We start from the raw sequence: 26348 nt of genomic DNA, 5'->3' as shown, positions 1-26348 counted from the left end.
TGCAGCTGCTAACCACAGGACGACAACAACTGACTTGGCCCCAGCCCTACCGGCCTATCGATCCTGGAACCTGCTGCTGCCTAAATCCCCGCGACTCCTGTGGACAGCAACCTTGGGACACCCAGAGGACCTCCCTGCCTTGACCCACTTAAAGACTGGGACTCCCATGAGCAGAGGCTTTGCTGCAACAACCCCCCTGGTGCCAGCCAGGAAGCACTGGACCAGCCCACTCTGCACCCACCGAGCCCAGCCCGTGCCCGAGTGAGCCAAGACCACAAGGACGTCCCCCCAGCTACTGGTACCTGAAGTCCAGTGCCCAAAGACCCTCCTCGACGAACCAGAATACGCCTGCAGACTCAGAACCAGGGCCCCCCCCCAACCGCGACCAGCTGAGGGTAAGCTTTTCCGACACCCAAAGACACTCCTGCACCCGGCGCCCTACAGCCCCATGTGCTTCCCTTTGGGGTACCTACCTGTGCTCCAAGATTCCAACTTACCTCTCGACGTGCTGGTCGCCCCTGGAGAGTCACCACCCCAAGCCTGCAGCCTTTGTTCCCTTTTGACCTTTACCATTGGATAACATTGAGCGCCCGACCGCTCAAAAGCACCCTGCACCCAGCTGCCCGAGTTCCGCTGGCTGTGCCATCTTTGTCCTATCCTGCTTCCCCCTTTGCCCTGAGCAAAGTAAGGGTCTCTACACCCCTAACTCCAAGAGTCAGCTTCTGGGAGCCTGGCTACCACACAGGTGGACTAGGCCCCAGAGGACACATTCGGGAGAGCTCCAATGAAGAGGACAACTTTTTAGCAAAGTTGGCCAAGAGATTAGACCTAGAGTCCAGACTCCTGGCTCTAGAGCAAGAAAGGAAAGAGATGGGCTTAGCCCACATCTCTGGTGGCAGCAATACCATAATAAGGATAATGAGCAATCTTATGATCCTAAAATTCCCAAAGGGATTGTCCCTAAATTTGAGGAAGGTGATGAGATCACCAAGTGGTTCACAGCCTTTGAGAGGGCTTGTGATATCAGAAGACTAAAGAAACCTCTCTGGGGGGCACTCCTCTGGGAACTGTTCTCTGGTAACTGCAGAGACAGGCTTCTGACCCTCTCTGGGCCAGATGCAGGGTCTTATGACCTCATGAAGGAATCTCTGATTGAGGGATTTGGACTCACTACTGAGGAGTACAGAATTAGGTTCAGGGGGCTCACAAAACCCAGACCCAATCCTGGATAGATTTTGTAGACCACTCAGTAAAGACACCGGATGGTTGGTTAACTGGACTCAATGTGCATGATTTTACTGGACTTTATAATTTGTTTATGAAGGAACACATTTTGAGTAATTGCACAAATGAAAAGTTGCATCAGCATTTGGTAGACCTAGGTCTAATGTCTCCCCAAGAATTGGGAAAAAAGGCAGACCATTGGGTCAAGACTAGGGTGACCAGGACAGCCACTGGGGGTGACCAAAAGGTGATTACAAAATCTCCCCAGGGGCAAGGGGGTGAGAATCCCTAAGATAAAAAGTCTGAGTCTTCCAAAGGGCTCCAAAAACCTGCCCAGTTGGGTGGGTCCCAAACTACTCCCTATGTGCCTCAGCCCTATAAGGGGGAAGAACTTTGATCCTAACAAGGCCTATTGTAACACCTGTAAAAAGTTGGGGCATTTAACTGTAGACAAAAACTGCCCCTACAATAAAGCCCCTAAGGCACCCAATACAGCTACTCCAGGGACAGTAAATCTACAGATGGGATCAGAGGAGTACCCAAAGCAAATCTGGGAATACACTCAAGCTAGTCTAGTCTCCTTGGGGGAAATGGAGTTTGCCAATGTAGCTGGTTGGCCATCCAACTGTAACAAGTATCTGCAATACCCCTCCATTTATGGAACTAGAGTAGAAGGCTTGATGGATACAGGTGCCAGCATCACTATGATAAAGGAAAAGCTGGTTTCCCCAGAGCAATACTTGGTTGGGAAAACTTACCCAGTCACCAATGCTGACAGCATTACCACCCAACGCCCTCTGGCGATGGTGACATTAGGGTGGGGGGAGGTTACTGGCCTGAAACTGGTAGTGGTCTCTCCACATTGCCAGCTGACTGTCAGCTTGGAAATGACCTAGAAACCTCAGCCTGGGCTGAGGTTGAGCAAGTAACCCATGCAGCCATGTTGGGTATCCCTAGACTGGTGTGTGTGCAAACCAGAGCACAGAGCAAAGAGAAGGGTGAACAAGTAGGTTTGGAGCCTGAAAGTATGGCCCAACCAACCAAGAGAAAAAGCAAGAAGACTGGGGAACCAGCTTCTACACTGCAAGCCTCTCAGGACCCCTCTCCTCAGAGAGAGGACTTGGAAACCCTAGAGGGAACTGAGCCCATGGAGCTTGAGCCTTACCAGGCTGGTCTCCTGGGCCCAGGGGGACACACTAGGGAAGAGCTGTGCCAGGGTCAGCAAGACTGCCCCACTCTTGAAAGCCTGAGGCAGCAAGCTGCTGCAGAAGCAAAGGGAGATGTCAGTGGTACCCACAGAGCTTATTGGGAAGAGGGATTACTGTATGCTGAGGCAAGAAACCCCAATCCTGGAGCTACCAGGAGGGTGGTAGTGCCACAGAAGTACAGGGAGTTCCTCCTAACTTTAGCTCATGACATACCCCTAACTGGACACCTGGGGCAAACCAAAACTTGGGAAAGGCTAGTTAGCCACTTCTACTGGCCTAGATGAACCAAAAGGTGAAGGCGTTTGTGAGCTCCTGTGTTACCTGTCAGGCCAGTGGCAAGACAGGTGGCAAACAAAAGGCCCCCCTGATACCACTGCCAGTGGTTGGGTAGCCTTTGAAAGGGTAGGTGTGGACATTCTGGGTCCACTTGAGCCTCCCACAGACTCAGGGAACAAACTAATTCTAGTAGTAGTGGATCATGCTACTAGGTACCCTGAAGCAATTCCCCTTAGGGTTACTACAGCTCCTGCAGTAGCCCAGGCCCTCCTGGTTGTCTTCACCAGGGTAGGGTTTCCTAAGGAGGTGGTTTCAGACAGAGGTACTAACTTCATGTCTGCTTACCTGAAACACATGTTGAAGGAGTGTGGGGTGCAGTACAAGTTTACTACCCCATACCACCCACAAACCAATGGTCTTGTGGAAAGATTTAACAAGACATTGAAAGGTATGATCATGGGACTCCCTGAAAAACTCAAAAGGAGATGGGATATCCTGTTGCCATGCCTGAGTTTCGCTTATAGGGAAGTGCCACAGAAGGGAGTGGGGTTTTCATCCTTTGAACTTCTGCTTGGTCATCCTGTAAGGGGACCACTTTATCTGGTGAAAGAGGGTTAAGAGAGGCCTCTCCAAGAACCCAAGCAAGACATTGTGGACTATGTGCTTGGCCTAAGGTCCAGAATGGCTGAGTACATGGACAAGGCTTCAGAGAATCTTGAGGCCAGCCAGGAGCTGCAGAAGCACTGGTATGACCGAAAAGCTGCCATGGTTGAATTTCAACCTGGACAACAGGTGTGGGTTTTGGAGCCAGTGGCACCAAGGGCTCTCCAAGACAGATTCCTATCAGATAGTTATGATTGGATGGGGTAACTCCCTTAATCTCATCATAATAAACTTTTATAATAATTTAGTTCCTGAAGCTTTAAATTAAGTTTTAAATGACCTAACTCATGCAGTTGTCACTTTGAAAGAACGTACCAACAAGGAATGTATGATTGCCTGGTTGGGTGATTTTAATTGCAATATTTGCCAGTATGGGCTAAAAGAACTTTGTGGCCTAGAGAGTATAATGGATGAAACCTCACATCATTTTAGTCATTCAAAACCAGGGGATAGTTTAAATAGTTTTCTTTCCTTTTTTAACCTAGATTTTGTCAATGAATTATGCTCACCGTCACTACCTTTTCAAACTACTTTCCATGGAAGAGGCTCAAATTCTGTGATTGACTTTACCCTTTTCTCTAAATCGCACGCCAATTTGCTCTCCTTATGGAAAACATTGGACGAGGTGTATGGAGACCATTACGCTCTAATGTTTAATATAAGGAAACATATAGAGAGGTCACAAACGATCATAAATACCATTAACTATCAACCCCATATTTCTATGGGACGGACAAATGGCTATACTATCAAATGGAATAAAGTGATCCCTGAAACACTTTTTAGAAATCTACTATCCGAAAGGGTGGCATTATACGATCTCCGATCCCCGAATCTCACGTGAAAAATTTCCCGTTGGATCTTGTTTTTTCATGTGAAGAGGTGAGTCTGGCTATTAGAGAAAGCCCGGCCAATAAGGCACCGGGTCCAGACTCCATACCAGTAGATGTCTTTAAAGGTAATTTAGATTTCTGGGCTCCCCTGTTAGCTTTAGTAATGAACTGTGCTAATACCCTTGGTCTAATACAAACTTGGTCAGAAGCTATAGTGGTCCCCATTTTTAAAAAAGGGGACATGCACGTCCTGCTACCGTCCAATCTCATTGATTGATGCTTTAATGAAAGTAGCGGGGCGTATCATTTTAAAACGTATGCAAAATTGGATTGAGGAATTGGATATCCTCTCGATTTTTCAGTATGGTTTTCGTCAAGGTATGGGGACGTTGAGCAGAGCCTTAATTTACATCTTTTAATTTCCAAATACGCCATAGCAAAAAAAGGGAACCTTTTTGTTACCTTTATAGATTTAAGTTCAGCATTTGATTGTGTTGAACACACACAGTTGTGGGCTGCCCTTAAAAATCTCGATCTGGATCCTTCTATTTTAAATTTTATTAAAGAATTATACGAAGATGCTGGAGCGAGGGTTCGCTTTGGACGGCAGGGAGAGTGCTCATCAAGATTTTCAATTAGGAGGGGGGTAAGACAGGGGTTCATTTTGGCACCCCTTCTCTTTTCACTCTACATTGATAAAATTGGTGATCACCTTAACAGTTTTCCTTATGATTACCCTGTTGTCCAAGGCTCCCCTGTCCCCATCTTCTTATATGCGGATGATGCCGCAATTTTATCACAGACCAGACTGGGCCTTCAGAGGGCAGTCTCTAAGTTCACTCTTTTTATGAGGGACAAGGGACTGAAGGTCAACATTAGTAAAACTTACACTATGTCTTGTCGACAGGGAACAAAGATAACACCCTGCCCTGTCTTTATAGATAACAAAAAAATAGAGATTACAGATCAATTCCCGTATTTGGGGATTTGTTTCCATCGTAAATCCACTTGGAAACAAGCTATTTTAGCGAGAAAATTAGCTTTCTCTAAGGCTATTGGTGCCCTGCAGAACTTTGCAATTAAAATTGGTGGAAGACCTGTCAAAGAGTTGATTGTCATCTATAAAGCCAAATGTGTGTCTACGGCGATTTATGGTTCAGGGGTGTGGGGAATCGATTCGGTACTTTGTATTCAACAGATTGAGAATCGTTTTCTCCGGTACCTCTGGGGGGGGTACCAAAATCCACCCCAAACTATTTTATACATATAGAACTCGACCTTGCATACATTTCGGACATTATTATGACGGAACCCATCCTTCTATGGCATAAGCTCTGGTTGACCACTGAAACTGCCTTTAATCGTAACATCATATCCGACTGTTTACAATTGGATGGCGTCAAGCGTGTTAAGTGGCTATCGACAGTTGAAAATATGATGAGTGACATTGGTCACCCAGAGTTTTTTAAGAACACCGCTACCATGGAATCAATATCAAGGAAGGGGTTACGTAAATGGTTTTGGACCATCTAGAAAATAAAAGATGGATGACGGAGAAACTAAAAAAGTCCCTACTAGCCTACCAAAATATAACTCTTGAGCGGGGCCCACAATCATATCTTATCAGTGATATTAATAGCTACGCGAGAATGCTTTTATCCAGATTTAGAATGGGTTCCTTTTTTCGAATGATCACATTTCCATCTTGTAATGATTGGTCGAGACAAATCTTGCCCTGTCCCTGTGATGATGTGGCCCTCCAACCAAACTTGCACTGCACTTTATTCTGCAAATGTTATCAGGTTCCCAGAAAAATTCTGTTAAGACCAATTCTTAAAGAGTGGGGGATCCGTTCTTGTAGAGAGGCGTTTTTTAAACTACAAAGGATGGAAACCCCGAAAATAATTCTCACTCTAATTAAATTTTTGAAACTACTGGTGAAATTTAGAAATTCAATGAATTGACTTATATATCTTTTTAAATTTTTTTTAACTTATAGGGCTCTTTGAATTGTATAATCTTAAATAATGTTTTTAAACTATTTTTTGTATTTCTTGTGTATGAATATGATCAATATTCCCCTTTTCTTCATCCAAAACTGTAATGATACTGGCCTTTTGTGATACATAGTGAAATCTGTATTGTGCTTTTGATGTATTTTTAATAGTAAGCTTTTATGATATGAAATCTTTTATCGAAATAAAGCTCTATTTGATTTGATTTGATTTGACAGATGGAGTGTCCTTTACCCTATCCTGGAGAAAAAGAGTGAACCTAGGCACCAGCAGGACACCCAAAAGGGTTATCCATGTGAGCCACCTGAAACTCTACAATGACAAGGCTGACCTCACCATGCCGATGGTGACTGATGAGGAACAGGAAGCAGAGAGTGAACCTCTCCCTGATCTCCTCTCTTCCATCCCAAAAGATGGGTCAGTGGATGGAGTGGTCTTTTCAGACACCCTCTCTCCCCAACAGCAGACTGACTGCAAGCAAGTCTTGCAACAGTTTGCTAGCATCTTTTCCTTGAACCCTGGTCTGACCAGCTGGTGTACCCATGATGTGGACACTGGCCTGGCGACAGTAACCCTGTCAAAAACAAAATCAATCGACAATCAGACCAAGTCAAGTTAAAGCTGAAGTCAGCAAGATGCTGGAGCTAGGGGTAATTGAACCCTCTGAGAGCCCCTGGGCTATCCCAATGGTTCTGGTCCCCAAACCTCATCAACAGGGTGGTGTAGTGTAGTTCCTATATTGCCAATAGGCTCTGCGCATTGGAATAATATATCCTATAGATTAGACGTAGGACTGATGTCTACTAGGTCTCTATCGAATATACTAGACTTAATTTGTGAGTGCCAGCTAGCTCAGAGGTCACTAGAAACTTTCTCGAATAAACAAGAAGGGATTAGTTTCTGACAACCGCATAAACATGACAACTTTGTTTCCCCAAGATAAAACTGATCTTAAGTGTCGTGGAAAAAATAGATAGATATTTCACTCAATCAATCGTGCATGCTTCGTTTCACCAGAGGTGCCGAGAAAATAGATAGACGGGCGTTTTCAATGAAAGGATTTATTGAACAGTCTTCTTTCTCAGGCATAAGGAATGAACTGCTACAATCGTAAAACTGGTTGCAAAATATAATGCATACAGTAGAAAGAGTAGAATAAAATAACACTGCAAGAGTATTGTATGGTTCCTAAACCATAAATAAGTACATACATAAATAACAGAGGCTAAAAGTACTTAACTGGTGCTTCTAAAATACGCATACCCCGATGTACCTAACCTAAGCTTGGTACGAGGGAAGAAGTAAGTGAGGTGTAGCATAAATATAGTATTCTTTCGCCAAGAATCTGCCCAAGATTTCTCCTAGGGTCTAATCAGCTCCATACCTTGGTTAGATGAAGATGGTCAGGCTCAGGACTCGATTTCCCAACACCCCGCAAGGGGAGCTTGGAAACACTGGAGCTGGATTTCTCGGCAAGAGAAAAGACAGCGTCTCTCTCAGTGCGTCTGCTGGAGGGTCGGCTTCCTTCGGCACTTGCTGCAGCAGGATGCGTCAGGCAAGTAGATAGTCGAACTGCTCCAAACCACTGTGTGTTTGCTAAGGCAAGTGTGGGCATATTTATACCTTGAAGTTGCCGAGTTTGACGTAAAGGTGGACACAATAACGTCATAAAAGAGTCTGAGTCCTTTGAAAACTCCATGAGTTCTTGGATAAGTCAGTTCTCGAGCAAGGGGAAGTCCCTAGCTGCTGAAGCCGAGTTTTCCAAGAAATCGTAGTAGATTTTTGGAACTAGTGAAAGTATCCCTGCCGTATTTGGACTGCATGAGCTAAGGCTAAATATGGTTATGATTTCTATGCCTATATAAGGATATCGTGTTTTATACCTATATAAGGGCATGAATCGGGAAAATTACAAGGCGGTCCTAAAATGGTACACACCAGTGGAAAGAGAGAGATGAGGTTCTGTGTGGACTATAGAGGGCTCAACTCTGTCACCAAGACAGATGCTCACCCCATTCCAAGAGCAGATGAGGTGATAGACAAGCAAGGGGCAGCCAAATTCCTCAGCACTTTTGACTTAACTGCAGGGTACTGGCAGATTGGCATGGCCCCAGGAGCCAAAGAAAAGACAGCATTATCCACCCCTGATGGGCACTATCAGTTCACTGTAATGCCTTTTGGGTTAAAGAATGCCCCTGCCACCTTCCAGAGGATGGCGAACCAAGTCCTGACTAGATTGCAGTCCTTTAGTGCAGCTTATCTTGATGATATTTCTGTCTTCAGCTCCACCTGGCAGGATCACCTGATCCACATTGGGAAGGATCTACAAGCCCTGCAATTTGCAGGACTGACTGCCCATCAAGGCATCCAAATGCCAGATAGGGCAGTGCACTGTGGTGTACTTGGGCCACCTTGTTGGTGGAGGCCAGGTCCAACCATTACAGCCCAAGATCCAGAGCATCATGGACTGGGCAGCTCCAACCACCCGGACCCAAGTCAGGGCATTCCTTGGCTTGACTGGATACTACAGGAAGTTTGTGAAGGGATACGGGTCCATTGTGGCTCCCCTCACAGAACTCACATTCAATAAAATGCCCAAGAAAGTAAACTGGACTGTTAGCTGCCAAAAGGCTTTTGACACCCTGAAAGAAGCAATGTACTCAGCACCCATTCTAAAAGCACCAGACTACTCCAAGCAGTTCATAGTGCAGACTGATGCCTCAGAGCTGGGGATAGGAGCAGTCCTCTCCCAGATCAATGAGGAAGCAGGAGGCTACTCCCCAGAGAGCAGCGTTGGAGTGCCATTGAGAGGGAGGCCTTTGCTGTGGTTTGGTCCCTGAAGAAGTCGAGGCCCTACTTGTTTGGAACTCACTTCCTGGTTCAAATTGACCACAGACCTCTCAGAAGGCTAATGCAGATGAAAGGGGAAAATCCCAAACTATTGAGATGGTCCATCTCCCTACAGGGTATGGACTTTGAAGTGGAACACCGACCAGGGACTGCCCATGCCAATGCAGATGGACTTTCCAGGTTCTTCCACTTAGACAATGAAGACTCCCTAGGGCAAGGTTAGTCTCATCACCGTTTGTTTGGGGGGGAGGGGGGGAGAAAGTGCCATCTTTCTTGCCTTGTTATGCCCCCACTTTTTTCTGAACTGCTGATGTGCTTTGACTGAGTGTGCCATGGGTTCCTGCCAACCAGGTACCCAGGGCCTGTGTTCCTTCCCTAAAACTGTGTTGAAACTAAAACCCAATTGGCATCTCTGGCCACCTATCAGCCCCTAGTAAATGGTACCCTAGGTACCCAGGGCATGGTGACCAGAGAAGACCCTGAGGACTGCAGCACTTATTGTGGCACCCTCAGGGGCCCTGTACACTGACACCCACACTGCCTTTGCAGGCCGAGTGTCTAAGTACAGAACTAAACCAAGAGTCGACATGGCACACATCCCTGTGTGCCATGCCCACAGAACCCACTGCCCTGGCATACCTCAGTCACCCCTCTAGCTGGGTGCCCTATGCCAGAGGTGTGGGCACAGGTGCATGAGCCCTGTGCCCCTACAGTATCCAGGGCCATTCCTGGGCACTGTAAGTGCAGTGATGCCATTAAGAGTATATGGTGCTGGGAGGTTGTCATTTACGAACTCCACAGCACCATAATGGCTATACTGAAGACTGACAAGTTTGGTACCAAACTTCTCAGCACATTAAACCCGCACTGATGCCAGTGTGGGATTTAATGTAAAACGCACCAGAGGGTATCTTATAGATGCCCCCTGAAAACCTAACCTACAATCCACGTCTGGGCTGAGTGGCTGCAGAGGCTGCCGCACAGCAGACATGTTGCTGGACCCCTGGGTGGAGAGCTCCCCGCTCTCCTGGGCCTGCAACAATGCACATCCTGGGCGAGGTGCTAGGTCTCCTCCCCCAGGATGGGCAGGGGGAAGCTTCAAAGGCATGCCGCCTTTGTGAGCTTCTCCTGACCATTTGCTGTACCCAGCAACTGGCTCCCATCAGTTCTGACCCCCAGTCTGGCAGGAAGACTGGCAGGAAAAACTACGTCAGGAAGTTGAACATTCTGCAGGTCTACAGGAGCAGCCTGTAGAGGTTCATCAGGCTAGGAGTGATGTGGTGGTGCTTTTGTGCCTGGCTCAGTAGTGTAGCAGTATGCACATGCTCTTCATAGAGATCAAGTCAGTGAGGAGCATTTCGATTAGAATATTGCCACTACCCAAACAGGAAAGGAGTAGAACTTGAAATGTAAGGCCGAAGTCCTCTTTGGGAAGGTCACCACTAAGCTGACGATTTAGTGTGTGTTCATTTCTGATTTTTGAAGCTAAATGTTTTTGTAAGTGTTATAAATGTAACTGTTTCCGAATGCTCCCCCTCTTTTTACGTTTTGATGAGTTGTACCCTGTGTTGTGAGTCTTTAGCACCAAGAAGCACTGGGAATGAGCACTTTTAAACAATTATATCATAACAAAGTTTTATACTGTGCACGAGGTATAACTGGTACCAAGCAGTCTGAGCTTTCCGAGCAAGGTGTGTTCTGAAAGAGAGATCACTGTCAGTGTTGAATCTAGTTCATTTCATGTTTGTGGTGAATCGTATGTGAAACGGCCAAGCTTCATCTAACAATCTAGGGGATGTTGCACTATTGGGGCTGAGGATGTTTTTGTGAGGTTGAGATTAGGAATGATTTTATCATCCTCGCCTTGATTAGGACAAGGCAGTGTTTGAACCAGTGAAAATGAAAGCCTTCTGATAGAATTAGAGCTCGTGTAATATGGGGTTTCCAGATCCCATACATGTTGACAGATATTGACCAGAGCTTCATGGTCTACGGTTTTGAATTTGGGTGATAGACACCAGTGTAGAAGTATAAAAGGCCTTAATGTTATAGTTACAAAAAGGGGAAATCTCAGGGGAATGCTTGTTTGTTTTTGTTATGTGGCTTGAAATTCTCTGTAAACATTTCCACTTCTGCCATACCTTGGCAGCAGAACAACAAACAACTAAGAACATGATGGTGCCAACTCTCCACCATCATGAAGTTGTAATTCATGGAAAGAGGTTTTGCCACCAAGTTGTATCCACATTTTTAGAGTTTGCTCATATTTTGAAAGAACCCAAAATACAGGGCAGTATGTAGCAAATCTAGTCCTGAATTCTTTTTTTTTACTTTATTTATCATGGTTTGTCATACATCAAAACAAACCATAACATTGGCTCGAATCTGACTTGTACAGGACCATAGGATATCAGGTACATATCAGTAAACAAAGAATAGAAAAAACACCTCGTTCATAGGCTCATATGTCACAAACACATCCATGTACATCGTTGAGTTGGCTCTTTTATACCCCCAATACATAGTCCATTCAAGGCCCATGGAAACTTCAGCGAAAGAGAATGAAGTGCGGTGTCCCATATGCTTTACTCAGTCCAGTGAGGTACAGAATTCACATAATAGGGTGCTCATACAGTAAGTTGTTATATTACCCCTCCGGGGATCCCTCCTGAATAGCCACCGTTGGGGGAACACTCAGCGTGTTCACTATGTGCAGTCCTGCATTCTTAAAAGTAGAGCCTCTTTCAAGTTTGAAGCACCTATGAATAAAAACTAATATTTGTTATTTGTATAACGACGTACCTGTTAATACATTTTTCGACTGCCCTGCATTTAAAGCTGCTAGACTTCTGATGTCATCCATGGCAACATTTTGAAATTGACGATCGAAGATTGAGTAATGAAAAATACCTTTTGAGACAGTGGTTCAAGTAAAAGAGCAACAGCATAAGTGATGAAGACAAGCTAGGTTGATCGCATAAAATACAATTGATGTGATGCATGTTGTTACTTAAGACACACTGACAAATGGTTCTTTCTTTTCTTTTGGTCACTAACACATTACAAAAACATAAAATACATACTTTCTTCTTTTTATAAATGTTGAACTGACTGCTGTTTATTGAAATGTTTGTCGAAATTGTACTTGTAACATTTCTATTCTACTTAAATATGAACCTTTATCTGATCGTTTTACTTTGTAGCTATAACCTTTTACAAATGGAAGATGGTTGTGTGGAGAACGAACCAGCATGTCATGCATTCAGAGGTTCTTCAGATACATTACTTTCAATTCAGTTGTTGGAATTTAAAACAAGTTTATTAGAAGCAGTAGAAGAACTCCGCTTACGACGGGTGAGAGTATATTTGAATGATTTAAACGCATATAATTTGAGTGTTAATGAGACCTTTGTGAATAGTTATACATCAACATGTAAAATACCATTACAATACATCATCTACATATTTATACTAGGTTAATTTATACGTGAAAGAGGAGACTGGATACAAAGTTTACAGAAGAACTTTAATCCATATTTGTGTTAGAACCCTTTATGATGTAAATGGTGCATAAATGCAGTAGTGGCTGGTGAACTTTGAAAGTGGTGAGGCGTAGGACCAAACCATGTATTTGCCTGACCAGTGCAGCAAGCAAGCATGGATATTTCGGAGGGGAAGGCCTGGATTGGTCTTACCCCATGCATTTTTTTAAATGTAGTAAAATAGGATATTTTCAGTAACACATTCTTTAGTAATTAAATTGCCTAAAAAGAAAGATTTGCCAGGCATTTCAGAAGAAACACTCTGAAATTATTTTAGCCAATTGCGAACTTGCCAAGTGCTCTTGACCTCTTTAGGGGTGCAGGCACCATGCATGATTTAAGTTGGTGATTTTAGATTTTATGTGTAAATTTCGTAGTAATAGTTACTTTAATCAATTATACTTTTTGGTAATATTACCCATTTTACTAATTATATTTTCTCTTATGCCATTGTCAGCAAAATATACCTTGAACATTATTGCTCATATAGGTAGCAGTTCATACCGCATTTGTACCATCTATTAGTTCTGTAAATTACAGAGGGCACTATTCTCCAATTTAACAAGACTCAATTTGTCGACATTATAGGGATGGGGTCTTGGTATGCCTTGCTGGGATTCAAGCTCTCAATGCTCCAATCACTGCAAATTTCAGCTGTAATTGCCAACTCTCAAAGGCATTAGGATGCACAATTACACCGACTGCTCAAATCATCGCTTTCTCAGCCATGAACTGCCTAGAGGAAATTCAGTTTGTAATGCAGCTCCTAGCATATTGCCTTGCTAATTCACTTAGGAATCCTCTCCTTCAGCAAGGGGTGCAGTTACCTGCATTAAATAAATAATCCGGCCACACGTTGCTTCTCTGATACAAAATTGATTATTAAAACTCTCTTTGGGCCTCAGTCAACCACAGTGCATTTTGGCCCCTATTGATTGTTTCTAAAGGCACTTCCTGTCTGTATCTCTGGATTGTTGACTGGCTGTTACCTGATATTCTCTCTGGATCCATTCCATAGAAGCACATGATTAGTTAGAGAGACTCAATGCCTATTCGAGCCTCTTAAACTCTCTATAATAGACTTAAGCATGCACAAGAACATTTCTACACATGAAAGCAAACACAGCTTAACATAACCACACAACGCTACTAGAGGGATGTGTTATGAGTGGAACTATAATTAGTGCATTGGTGTAGTGGGACCATTGCCCAGGGGTGTGAGGTTCCCATTGAACACAATTATATCTGTATTATACTCTTCAACCAGGAGCAATGGTGCTTTTTCCTTGCTTACATTGGAACCAAGCAGCGCCCTGTGCTCAAGGGTGGATGGTCCCACCCACCCAACAAGAGTGTCTGCCAACTTGAGCAAAGGTCAGGCTGACTCTCAATCTTCTTGTTCAGGTTAGGCAGGCGCTATATGTGTGCTAAATGCGCAGGCACCGGACAGCTTGAGCTGAACATGGCAGCTAAAGGTGTCACCTCCCTGTTGGCATGACCTCCTCAGCCCGGCAAAGCGCCTGGAGGACCTCCCCAACATGACAAGGCTGAACGCTTCTGATTGCCTCGAACCTTTGTTCCTCAGTATTCCCTCAAGGACCCATGGCCGAGTGTCCATCATTGATGCCTTGTCAAGGAGTGGGGTGGGGCCAGCATTCGAACTGAACCCCATCCCACTCAGTGACGAGATAGGGACGACTGGTGCCACTCGCCATTGGCTGATCTAAGGACAGCCTATAAAAGAAGGTGGCTTTCCCAATTTTCCAGGAACTTCGGAGGCCAAGATCAGTGCTGCAGCGGTAATTTTCTAAAATGTATTTTCTAGTGTTTTATGTGTGTGTGTGTGTGTGTATTTTATGAGTGTGTGCTGTATATGGGTAAGCAAGGAAATGTTTATTGTTTCTAGTTACTTAAAACCATAACAATTTAGCAAGAACATTTAAAACAATGGCGAGAGAATCAATAAAGTCACAATTGACTTGTTCAAAACATACATCTGTCAATGCAGTGCATCATGAAAGTGCTTATTCATGACATCTTTTCCAATAATCAGTAAAATCACGATGTATAAAATAAACTCTCAATAAAATAAAGCACTATTGGGCCAACTCAATCCCTTGGCAACACTCAGTGCAAATGAATATAGTGCAATACTTTGAAATACTTTAATGGAGTTTCTGTATCACAAAAGTAAGTAAGTAGCAAGTAGCACCATGGAGCTGGTAGTACGATGATTTGGGCCATTACACCAGAGATCACCTTTTGTAAGCCTTTGATGCGAAGGGCTTAAATCACTATGCAACAAAACCTGACATCAGAATGGACAGTACAGTGAGTAACATGCATGCTATTTCCAATTAAGGTCATGAAGTGCATTTTAGAATGTCTGGGGCCTACAGAGCCTACAATGTACTTGTCCAAGACCAAGGGTGAAAGGCGTGAGGGTGTATAATTTTTGCCCGCCAAACTGGAAGGGCAAAAGTGTAAACCAGTTAATAAAGTGTATTAACAAATATTGTTAGGCTTCAAAGACTAGTAGATTCAATCCAGGTTCATACAGTGCATTTTACAGTATCACATGGTATACAAAGCCTAACTCGAACCTGATCTACCTGGGAAAACAAAAGTGCAAGCCAATAAATAAAGTGCACTAAGCAGTTTCATTAGGCTTCAAAAGCCAGTAGGATTCCAATCAAATTCACAAAGTGCTTTTTCAATAACATAGGGCATACCATGCCTAACTCTCACAAGTCCTGACCAAGATGGAGCAACCAGGCTGTGGCTGGAGAATAAAGTGCACTTTGCAATTTCATTGGACTTCAAAAAAGCAGACCAGGTTCATAAAGTGCATTTTACAGTGTTGAATACGCCTACATGTCTAACTTGCACTTGTCCAGGCCAACCTGGAAGAACAAAAGTGTAAACAAGTTAATAAAATGCACTAAAGCATCAGAAGCTTCAGAATCCAGGGGGATTCCAATCGAATTCATAACGTACATTTTATACATCCGCTATGAATGGGTTGGTGCACGCTTTTAAATGTATGGGGTTGTGAGTGAGTGTATGTGTGTGCATGTCGTATGCCTTCCCCCTCCATTAGAGTAAAAAAAATGAACATTGAAAAATTCTTTATTGTATAGTTAATTAAAACCATTACAATGTTCCAAAACATAAAATACATTTCATTAACGTGCTATAATAAATTAGATATAAGCAATTGATACCATATTTGAATGTTTTGTTTTTTAAACCGAGCAAAAATTGCTGAATTGTAACTGTAACCTATATTATCCTTTCAATAAATTCTCAAAATTAGTTACAAATTTGATTAATTGACAAATAAATTGTGGATCCCCTGAGTCCAGAGTTTTTTGTATTGCGGATCGACAGGTACGAATGCCTCTTTCATTGAACTTCCTCCTAAGTAGATTCGGGCGACAACACTCTAACACCGGGCAGATGCATATCAGGTGTATAAGATCCTGAACTGTTGATCCACATAGGTTACAATCCTTTGGGCCAGGTTGATCAGCATTTGTGGGCAGTTTCCCCATGCGCAGCTCCAAGTACTTCGATTTTAAATGGGGGGGGGGAGGGAAGCGAGGCCTAGGTAAACCGCTGGCTCAAGCCTTGTATAGGATTGTAAAACCATCCATGCGTGCGCACGTCGTCTAAAGGTTGTTTTTATCTTAAATTAGCGAGTGCGAGTTAGCCGCTTTTTTCACGATCTGCTGGAATGATGATGATGGTAGAGTCCTTTGCCAGACATCTGCCATCTTGGTGATTTTCAAAGAGGTATTTAGGTACTTCGCATAATGCGATTTAGGATCATTTTGCAAAGCTGCCCAGAATGCAGAGTTAATTTCTAAGTCACGATTGAGCCATATTTTGTACCAGAATTTGATTGTCTCGTACCTTTTGTGGAGTATTTGGTGCTGTAATACAAACTCGAGATGTACCTGAGCTGGTGAAGCATCGCACGCAAAAACAACAGTTGATGGACAGAATGCAGAACAATGTCATACATTCACCCCAGTACTGAGATCTGGGCCTAAATCCATCGTTTTTTTGCTCACCACACCACCCCAGTTCAGACATGGCCATATGCAAATCAGCCTTGACCCTGTGCCTCATGGGAACGGTCCAGCCCGAACTGCCAAGCCATGTCTCCCCTGGAAGCATCACACAGCAATCGAAATACTTGTTTGTACACTCGTGTTTGAATTTTATCTAGTATTGGTGAACTGTTACCATGATGAACCACACTTCCATAGGCTATCGTTGGGAGTAATTTTGCTTTGATGACTGCCAGGAGTGGAGTAAACAAAGGGACTTTTAGCTGTTTTGATATACTGCAGAATGCAAACAGTAAAGCGGTTCCCTTTTTTTCAATTGTTTCATAATGCATTGCGAATTAAAACCTTCGATCCAGGTGCATCCCCAAATATTTGTAGCTATCGACTACTTCCAACTTGATGTCGTTGATTGTGAATTTTGGCTGTTTGGGGCGACAGTGTGTTATGATCATGACCTTTGTTTTTTTAATGTTTATTTCCATCAGGTTTGTTTTTGGCAAAATCAGCTAGATCATGGATTAAACGTTGCAGTCCTATTCTTGTCTGACTTAGAAGAACCACATCATCTGCATAAGACAGGTGTGTTAGAGGCAGTGTGCCCAGCCGTGGAAGGTGTGCATTGACCCCATCTAGCCTTGGTGTCAAATCGGCCATGAATAGATTGAACAGGTGCGGGCCAGGACACAGCCTTGCGTTAACCCTTCGTTAGTTGGAATCTTCCTTGTGAGCCTTTGGCCATTATCAATCTTAACCTGCATCCAGGTATTGGTGTAAAGGTCCATGATTGGGTTTAAAATTGTGTCTGATAAGCCCTGGAGTTTTAGTTTAGCCCATAGTGTGTGTCGGCTGACACGGTCAAAGGCCGCCTTGAAGTCTACGAAACATAGAAGAGTGCCTGTCGCTGTCGTAGACTTTTCTCTGCAATTAAGCCTATTGCTAATACATTTGCAATTGTGCCCGTGCCACGCCAAAAGCCTGACTGGTTTGTGGGTATTTTTTTATTCTCATCGGACCAATTTACTAAGTCGGTTAGAATCAGCGATGCATAATATTTGTCCTCCACATCTATCAACGCGATCAGGCGATAGTTTGCTGGATCTGTACGACCCCCGCCCTTCTGTATCGGATTAATAATCGCGCCTCTTCAACTTTCCGGAATGCGACTGGTGGTGCTTATCATCTCAAACAGACTACAGATCTTACTTGCCCAGTAGTTGGGATCTTGCTTGTAGATTGCCTGTGGGACACCATTCGGTCCTGGTGCGCTATCAAGCCGACTTTTCCTTATAATTTGTAAGATTTCTACTTCAGAGTGGACGAGAGTAGATTGAAGTACATTTTCATTTTTCTTTTCATGCGAGGAAGTTGCAGCTGATGTCAGCTGTTCCAAGTTGCTTATAGAAAATGTGAAGATTAGATGCTGCACCCATGCATTTTCCGGAACACAGGTCGTGTTTATGATGTTGGAGGTTCTGTTCATAGAGTTCACCTGAGCCCAGAATGCTTTGGGGTCAGATTTATTTGTTTCTTGTATTTTTTTTTTAAAGAACGTACCTCCTCCCATACTTTCGACTGTGGGCTATGATGTTGACCCTTCCTAAAGGTCTTTCTCAGGAGCATTCTTAAGCTTCGAGATGCTTGAGTGAGATAGCTGTCGTTATCTGTGTTATTTATCTTTTTGGTGGACGCTCCTGCATTGGGTAGCTTTGCCAAGAAGGTGGTCCATGTTTCTATAGTCATTTGGTTTTCTGACTCGAGACTTAACATTACATTTTTAGCAATTTGAGCTATCTGCGGTAATGTGGTACATGTTCATGTTAGATGTTTCAAATTGATTGTTGATGTATCCCCCTCTATTACTGGGGCTTCTTGATGTTTGAACTAAGTTATTTTTAGTTCGATATGCTGGGCTGAATGATCACTGTCGGGTGAGCATTTAATTTGAAAACTCTTTATTAACTCTTGAAGGGGAGAGTAACTATTGTATAGTCCAAGATGGAACTTGAGCAGGGGCCAATATACGTGCAGTTGGCAGGTTTTTTCTGTTTTATTGTCCCGTTTAATGCGCGCATACCTAGATGTTCGAGGTCTCTTATGAATTGCCGGCCCACTTTGTCATTGCGAGTTACAACCGGAAACAGCTGCATTTCTCCCAAATTTGGTTTGCTGTAATGATGTTGTCTTCCTCTTCTTGGGGGTGTAGTAGATTTGCATTGTAATCTTCTGTAAGGATTATTTCCCTAGTTGGCTGTTCGAAGCAAAATTCCGCAATGACGTCAGTAACTTTTTTTAGAAGATCTTTTTTTATCTTAGATTTTGGGTGTGCATAGATATTAATAAGTAAGATGGTGCTTACCCCTGAAAGTGTGCCCATTTCCATATTTATTACTTGTATGGCCGAGGTTGTTGATGTCAGCTGTGATGACTTGATTTTCAGTGCTGTAGAGATGTAAACAGCAAGGCCCCCTTGGCTCTTCCGTATTGCTGAGTTCATGTTGCATTTACGTGGTGACCTATCCTATCTGGGACCTCAACAGGGGCTGTCAGCCAAGATTCTTGGAGCACAATTATTTCGTGTCTATCCCTCCATTAGAGTAATGGTAGACAAAAATGCAGCTAAAAGAAAATTGAAAAAAACTATTTTCCTGTAGAAATGTTACAAAAAATATAAAATGTTAAACAATTTATGTATAATATTTGTAAAAATGTTTACAAAATATTAAACATTATTGAACAAATACAAATGTACATGCAAAGTATAAATTACATATTGCAAGAACCATATAACAATATTAAATAGTACTAATTAATGTATACCAAACATGCTTTATAAAAATGTAAAAATACACTGTACAGTATATAACACTACTAGTATGAAAAAATTATGTACCATTTGTGTATGTAAATATGTTTAAAAATATACCTATACAAAGCTTGCTAAAGGTACAGTACATGTGATAGTATACCAAAAAGCTATATAAAGATATTGTACCACTGTAACGTGAAAAAGATTTTACTTTAAGAAATTATGTATAAAAATAAAAAATAAATACAATAAATTTATGTATTGGCTAATGTTCTTTGAAAAAAAAACCTCCATACTATACACAAGCACAAAATACAAACCATTTTTGGGAAGGTGTTGGACACTAAAGGGGTAAGATTTACTTTTCCTATACAATGTGCACAATAAATTTTTTTACACTTCATGAATAGCAAAACTATAAAGTAAATGTTATTTACAATTATTACAATTTAGATAAATACCTAAAAAGCAACACAATGGAGAATAAAACATAACACATAATATGAACATTAAGAAAATTGAACATTAAAATTGATAAATGATTAAAATTAAAATAACGTGAAATTATTAGAAACTGCAATATTTTATTTTTGGAATAACTTTACTAACATTATTTTAAAATTACTTTTAACATTTTTTTTTAAATGCATACGATTTAAAAATTGCATTTTATGAAAATGTAACAGTGTATATATACAATAACTACACAAGTTAATTATATTCAATGCACATAGGCAAATTATGTTTGACATATTAAAAACTGGACGGGTGTGGTCTGACGATCCGACATGGCGGACGTGTGCTAGGTGAGCTCCGATAGCCCTGATTGCTATCCGAACACTAGCCTACCTAATCCTTATCTACGGATACAACACAACCGTATCGCCTTTCGAACATTACAAATACATGGCAGGAAGGTGAACTTAAAGATGCTGTGCCCGAGATCCGACAGCCGAGACCGATGGCAGCTGGAAGGTGGCGACCCGAGGTGAGAGCCGGCCCGCGGCCTACAGATTGAGACCTGTGTGTGGTGCGCCGTCCCCCCTTGCGCCTTGGTGGGATTCCCAGACTTGTGGACTCCCCCGATGGGGTTGCCGAGCGGGCCTGGTTGGCGACTTGGGCTCGGCTGGGGCCCTCCGACGTTGAGATCGGCCTTCACCGATCCCCCCCACCCATTTCTCCACGGGAGGCATTGGGCTGGCCTCCTCCACGATAAGCCGGAGATGCCTGGGTTTGCGAGGGAGGAGCACCAACGGCAACGTGCCCGGGGCCACATAATGGGGCTCAGGATGGCGGACGGAAGAGCGACCGCAGCCCTGTAAGCGGAAACTGCCTTTTCCGTGTCCGCCTGCCGCGGACACTCCGTCCGCCATATCAGGATGGGAAAGAGTGTCAAAATTCCGTCCGCGACGGTAGAGCACGCACCGCCGCCCAACTACACCCGACCACGCGGCGGACGTAACCAATCCAGAGACTCCGCCATACGTACTGACACCTACGACCGTCCCCCAAATCAAGATGGCGGAAAATACACATAAAACCGCTGCGGAAAAACAACCTGTCTGAACACGGCGGATTCCCCACAGCGAAGATAACGTACATAGCAGAAATACCCACCGCAAGCTGCTCGCCACCATGGACCCAGCGCTACACGCTTTCCCGATGCTCTTCGCGATCCACCACGTCCTAGTCTTGGCCCACTATCGACGACGACGCAGGTAAGGCACAAACCATTGGCTGTCTGGAGGGGAATACCTGCAAGGGTCGTGACGTTGGGAGGGGGAGTGTCATGTTACCGAAACCACTGAATAGAAGCAAATACAAATACACAATTGTAGTACGCAAGCAGGAATGACTACGACAAACCACGACACATGATTGACTACCTTTATTACACATAATAGGGGTATAATCACAGTGTATGCGTGAGCATGGGCAAAGTGGGCATCAGAGCATGAACATCAGAAGCAGCACATCAGAGTGCAGAATGCAGTATCAGAGCATCAACAGGGCATTATGGACAACAGAGCAGGTACATCAGAGGCAGCACATCAGAGTGCAGAATGCAGTATCAGAGCATCAACAGGGCATTGTGGACAACAGAGCAGGTACATCAGAGGCAGCATGTGAGAGGGCAGAATGCAGTATCGGAGCATCAACAGGGCATTGTGGACAACAGAGCAGGTACATCAGAGGCAGCATGTGAGAGGGCAGAATGCAGTATCAGAGCATCAACAGGGCATTGTGGACAACAGAGCAGGTACATCAGAGGCAGCATGTCAGAGGGGTTAAGTGCATCAGCAGTCCATTGCACTGAACATGTCCATCAGAGGCAGCACGTGAGAGGGGCCAAGTGCATCAACAGTCCATTGCACTGGACAGGTCCATCAGAGGCAGCACGTGAGAGGGGCTAAGTGCATCAACAGTCCATTGCACTGGACAGGTCCATCAGAGGCAGCACATCAGAGGGCAGAATGCAGTATCAGAGCATCAACAGGGCATTGTGGACAACAGAGCAGGTACATCAGAGGCAGCACATCAGAGTGCAGAATGCAGTATCAGAGCATCAACAGGGCATTGTGGACAACAGAGCAGGTACATCAGAGGCAGCATGTGAGAGGGCAGAATGCAGTATCAGAGCATCAACAGGGCATTGTGGACAACAGAGCAGGTAACTCAGAGGCAGCATGTGAGAGGGGCTAAGTGCATCAGCAGTCCATTGCACTGAACATGTCCATCAGAGGCAGCACGTGAGAGGGGCCAAGTGCATCAACAGTCCATTGCACTGAACAGGTCCATCAGAGGCAGCACGTGAGAGGGGCCAAGTGCATCAACAGTCCATTGCACTGAACAGGTCCATCAGAGGCAGCACGTGAGAGGGGCTAAGTGCATCAACAGTCCATTGCACTGGACAGGTCCATCAGAGGCAGCACATCAGAGGGCAGAATGCAGTATCAGAGCATCAACAGGGCATTGTGGACAACAGAGCAGGTACATCAGAGGCAGCACATCAGAGTGCAGAATGCAGTATCAGAGCATCAACAGGGCATTGTGGACAACAGAGCAGGTGCATCAGAGGCAGCATGTGAGAGGGCAGAATGCAGTATCAGAGCATCAACAGGGCACTGTGGACAACAGAGCAGGTACATCAGAGGCAGCATGTCAGAGTGGTTAAGTGCATCAGCAGTCCATTGCACTGAACATGTCCATCAGAGGCAGCACGTGAGAGGGGCCAAGTGCATCAACAGCCCATTGCACTGGACAGGTCCATCAGAGGCAGCACGTGAGAGGGGCTAAGTGCATCAACAGTCCATTGCACTGGACAGGTCCATCAGAGGCAGCACAGCAGAGGGCAGAATGCAGTATCAGAGCATCAACAGGGCATTGTGGACAACAGAGCAGGTACATCAGAGGCAGCACATCAGAGTGCAGAATGCAGTTTCAGAGCATCAACAGGGCATTGTGGACAACAGCAGGTACATCAGAGGCAGCACATCAGAGTGCAGAATGCAGTATCAGAGCATCAACAGGGCATTGTGGACAACAGAGCAGGTACATCAGAGGCAGCACGTGAGAGGGCAGAATGCAGTATCAGAACAGCAACAGGGCATTGTGGACAACAGAGCAGGTACATCATTGGCTAGCCAAGAACGTGTGTCAAGCGAGCCGTCACAAGGAGATTAACAAAACATAGGAGGTTACAATCGTCAATCTACACACAAACTCACATGACATGTGACCGATGGCAACTAGACCTCACACCACAGAATCTGGTGGACTGCTTGGACAACTCGCCTCGGACACACCGCCAGCACCAGCAACAGGAGTGTGAGACACAGCCACCGATCTACTGACTGACACATGTGCCATAGACCCAGACACACCGCCAGCACCAGCAACAGGAGTGTGAGACGCAGCCACTGATCTACTGACTGACACATGTGCCATAGACCCAGACACACCGCCAGCACCAGCAACAGGAGTGTGAGACACAGCCACAGCTGTGGTGACTGATACATGTGCCATAGACCCAGACACACCGCCAGCACCAGAATCAGGAGTGTGAGACACAGCCACCGATCTACTGACTGACACATGAGCCCTAGAACCAGACACACTTGCCGGACATGTTCCTGTACACTGACCAACAAATACCATGCCTGCACCTGACACATGTGAGTGAACAGCAGCTGAGCCACTAGGACCACTGAAATTGTGAGCCACAGGGCTGTATGGGCCAGGAGGCAGGGTGGCTCTGGCAGCTGGGGACAGCTGTATGGAGCGACATTGGGGTGTTCAGGTCTCACTGGTGTGTGTCTCCGTTTCTTTGTGAAACGTTGGGGTACCCCGGACATGCCGGGACTGGTAAGTGGAGTGGCATCACCAGACATCAAAGGTGTATCATGTGCTTGTGGTGGTCTGCTCTCTGGGGACGTGCTGGACCCTGCCTGCCGTTTGCTGTGGGCCTGCCTTCTGCCCTCTGCATCATGTGTAATGGGGGATGCAACAACAGTGTACTCCTTCCTCTGCTTTAGCGGGCCGTGGATGGGAGTAGAGGTATGGGGTGACTCGACCGCTGATACATGTGTCGTACGTTCCTTAAACATCATCCTCAGTGCAGCCAGGGGTGAAATATGCCTGTCCTTGATGGTGCTCGTGTCCATGGGAGAACCCTTGGCCATGGGATGTGCCTTGGACGTCGGAGGTGTCCTGTCCCTGGAATGGCCCAGATCCCTTTCCTGTGCCTTGACCCTGGGTGCAGACATGTCCATTGTAGTGTCCCTCTCCTTTGAAGCTACCCTGCTCTTGGGAGGTGCCCTCACCTTGGTACTGACCTTGTCCTTGGGAGTGTCCCTGCTCTTGGGAGGTGGCCTTTCCTTGTTACTGTCCTTGTCCCTGGGAGTGTCCCTGCTCTTGGGAGGTGGCCTTTCCTTGTTACTGTCCTTGTCCCTGGGAGTGTCCCTGCTCTTGGGAGGTGGCCTTTCCTTGTTACTGTCCTTGTCCCTGGGAGTGTCCCTGCTCTTGGGAGGTGGCCTTTCCTTGTTACTGTCCCTGTCCTTGGGAGTGTCCCTGCTCTTGGGAGGTGGCCTTTCCTTGTTACTGTCCTTGTCCTTGGGAGTGTCCCTGCTCTTGGGAGGTGGCCTTTCCTTGTTACTGTCCTTGTCCCTGGGAGTGTCCCTGCTCTTGGGAGGTGGCCTTTCCTTGTTACTGTCCTTGTCCCTGGGAGTGTCTCTGCTCTTGGGAGGTGGCCTTTCCTTGTTACTGTCCTTGTCCCTGGGAGTGTCCCTGCTCTTTGGAGGTGGCCTTAGCTTGGGAGTCACGTTGGTGGGGGATGGCTCTGTAGCATGTGAATCCATTTCCATACACACCCCTCCATGATCCTGTCTTTCAACTTCAGTGTTGGACACGTCGTCTTCGGATAAAGAGTTCACAGGCTTAGGGGATGGTGTCTGTGCCCTCCGTGCCCTGCCTTGCTGCCTGTGGCTGCTCCTAGTGTAATGACCAGAATAAGAGGCCTGGTCTGAAGACTCACTCTCCCCTGTAACATCAAGTGGTGTGGATGGTGGCACAGAAGTAGCACCCTGTCTATGCGACTGTACAATGGCTGAGGACACAGTGTTTGCCAATGACCGAACTGTTCTGTGGAGACCAGCAACATCACCATGCATCCCCTCCATGAATGCCACCACCTGCCCCAACTTCCTATCGTGGTCTTGAAAAGCATTGATCATGTTGGTCTGGCCTACACACAGCTGTCGCAGCAGATCAACAGCCTCTGCACAAAGTGCACTTTGTGGCACTGGAGCAGGGGCGGTGGTTCCTGCACGGAAGGCAACTCTGCTACCCCTCCTCTGGCGAGCACGAGCAGTACATGTTGCAGTGGGTGGCAGTGTGGGCCCTGTGTGCTGTGTCCCGACTGAAGGTGTTGATTGCCCACTCCCTGTCTGTGCCAACAGTGCGGACTCACCAACACTTTCTGAGGATGAGGGCGATGGTGTTTCCATATGCGAGTCCTCAGGGACGGTCCTGTCCCCCTCTCCGGGGCTGCCCTCTTCAGTGTCAGTCTGCGTGTGTGCGACCTCTGATTCGGAAGCATTGCCACCACTCATCTCCGTCGTCTGCTGGTCAGTGCCCTCTGCCAAAGCTGAAATAGAGAGAAACGCGGTGTGAGTAAGTGCCACACACACGTACTGAAGGACAACAGATCTAGGATTCAATTACATACATTCTACATGTGGCACACATCCTGCACACGTCCCACCCCTGCCAACTGCACACATGTCATGCCATGTGACCACAGACCTCAACGGCATGTCCTTGAACCCTCAACTACCAAGCAAGTGGGCTGTCCACCTGGCGGACATGGATGCCAACGCCTACTCCGCTAATGGCACCAGCATGGCATTTCAGCTAAACATACGCACCACGGAAGCCACTACTGTGTCCGAGCAGCAATACATGCATTGCAGGCCCAAGTAACATACACATACAATCTGCTTACCGCTACTTTGCAGTGGTTCCCCACTCAGCTGGGCGGACAGGTCAGGATGCGTCACAGCAATGATACGGTGCATAAGAGGGGTCATGGTGCGGCGGGCCAGACGTGTAGATCTTGGAATCATCCCCAGTGTCATCTCCGCCACACTCTTGCTAAGCCTGGAGATGTCGTCCCAGCGCTTGTGGCAGTGTGTGTGTCGTCTATTGTACCCCTCCACTGCCCGTACATCACGTGCTATCGACCTCCACACGGCCTTGCGAATGTGCAGCTTTACCTGCCATGATGGGAGACAAGAGGGTAACGTAAGTGGACAGTATGACATGCACAAACATCGCAGGAACATGATTCAACATGCA

The 26348-nt window shown here is 45.4% G+C and overlaps 1 protein-coding gene across 1 annotated transcript in view; it reads left to right on the top strand.

The window, feature by feature from the left end:
• The window catches only part of CCDC73 (coiled-coil domain containing 73), a 2033683-nt gene that overhangs the window by 62947 nt on the left and 1944388 nt on the right, over window positions 1-26348 (top strand). Inside the window, exon 2 of the mRNA XM_078682465.1 lies at window positions 12273-12423. Coding sequence (XP_078538591.1) covers window positions 12289-12423 — 135 coding nt within the window. The 5' untranslated portion in view covers window positions 12273-12288. The remainder of the gene's footprint in view (window positions 1-12272; window positions 12424-26348) is intronic.

The sequence above is a fragment of the Lissotriton helveticus genome, chromosome 3_1 (genome assembly GCF_964261635.1).
Source record: "Lissotriton helveticus chromosome 3_1, aLisHel1.1, whole genome shotgun sequence".
Lineage (NCBI taxonomy): Eukaryota > Metazoa > Chordata > Amphibia > Caudata > Salamandridae > Lissotriton > Lissotriton helveticus.
The sequence above is the reverse complement of the archived record's forward strand: the minus strand, read 5'-3'. Positions and strand labels throughout refer to the sequence as shown.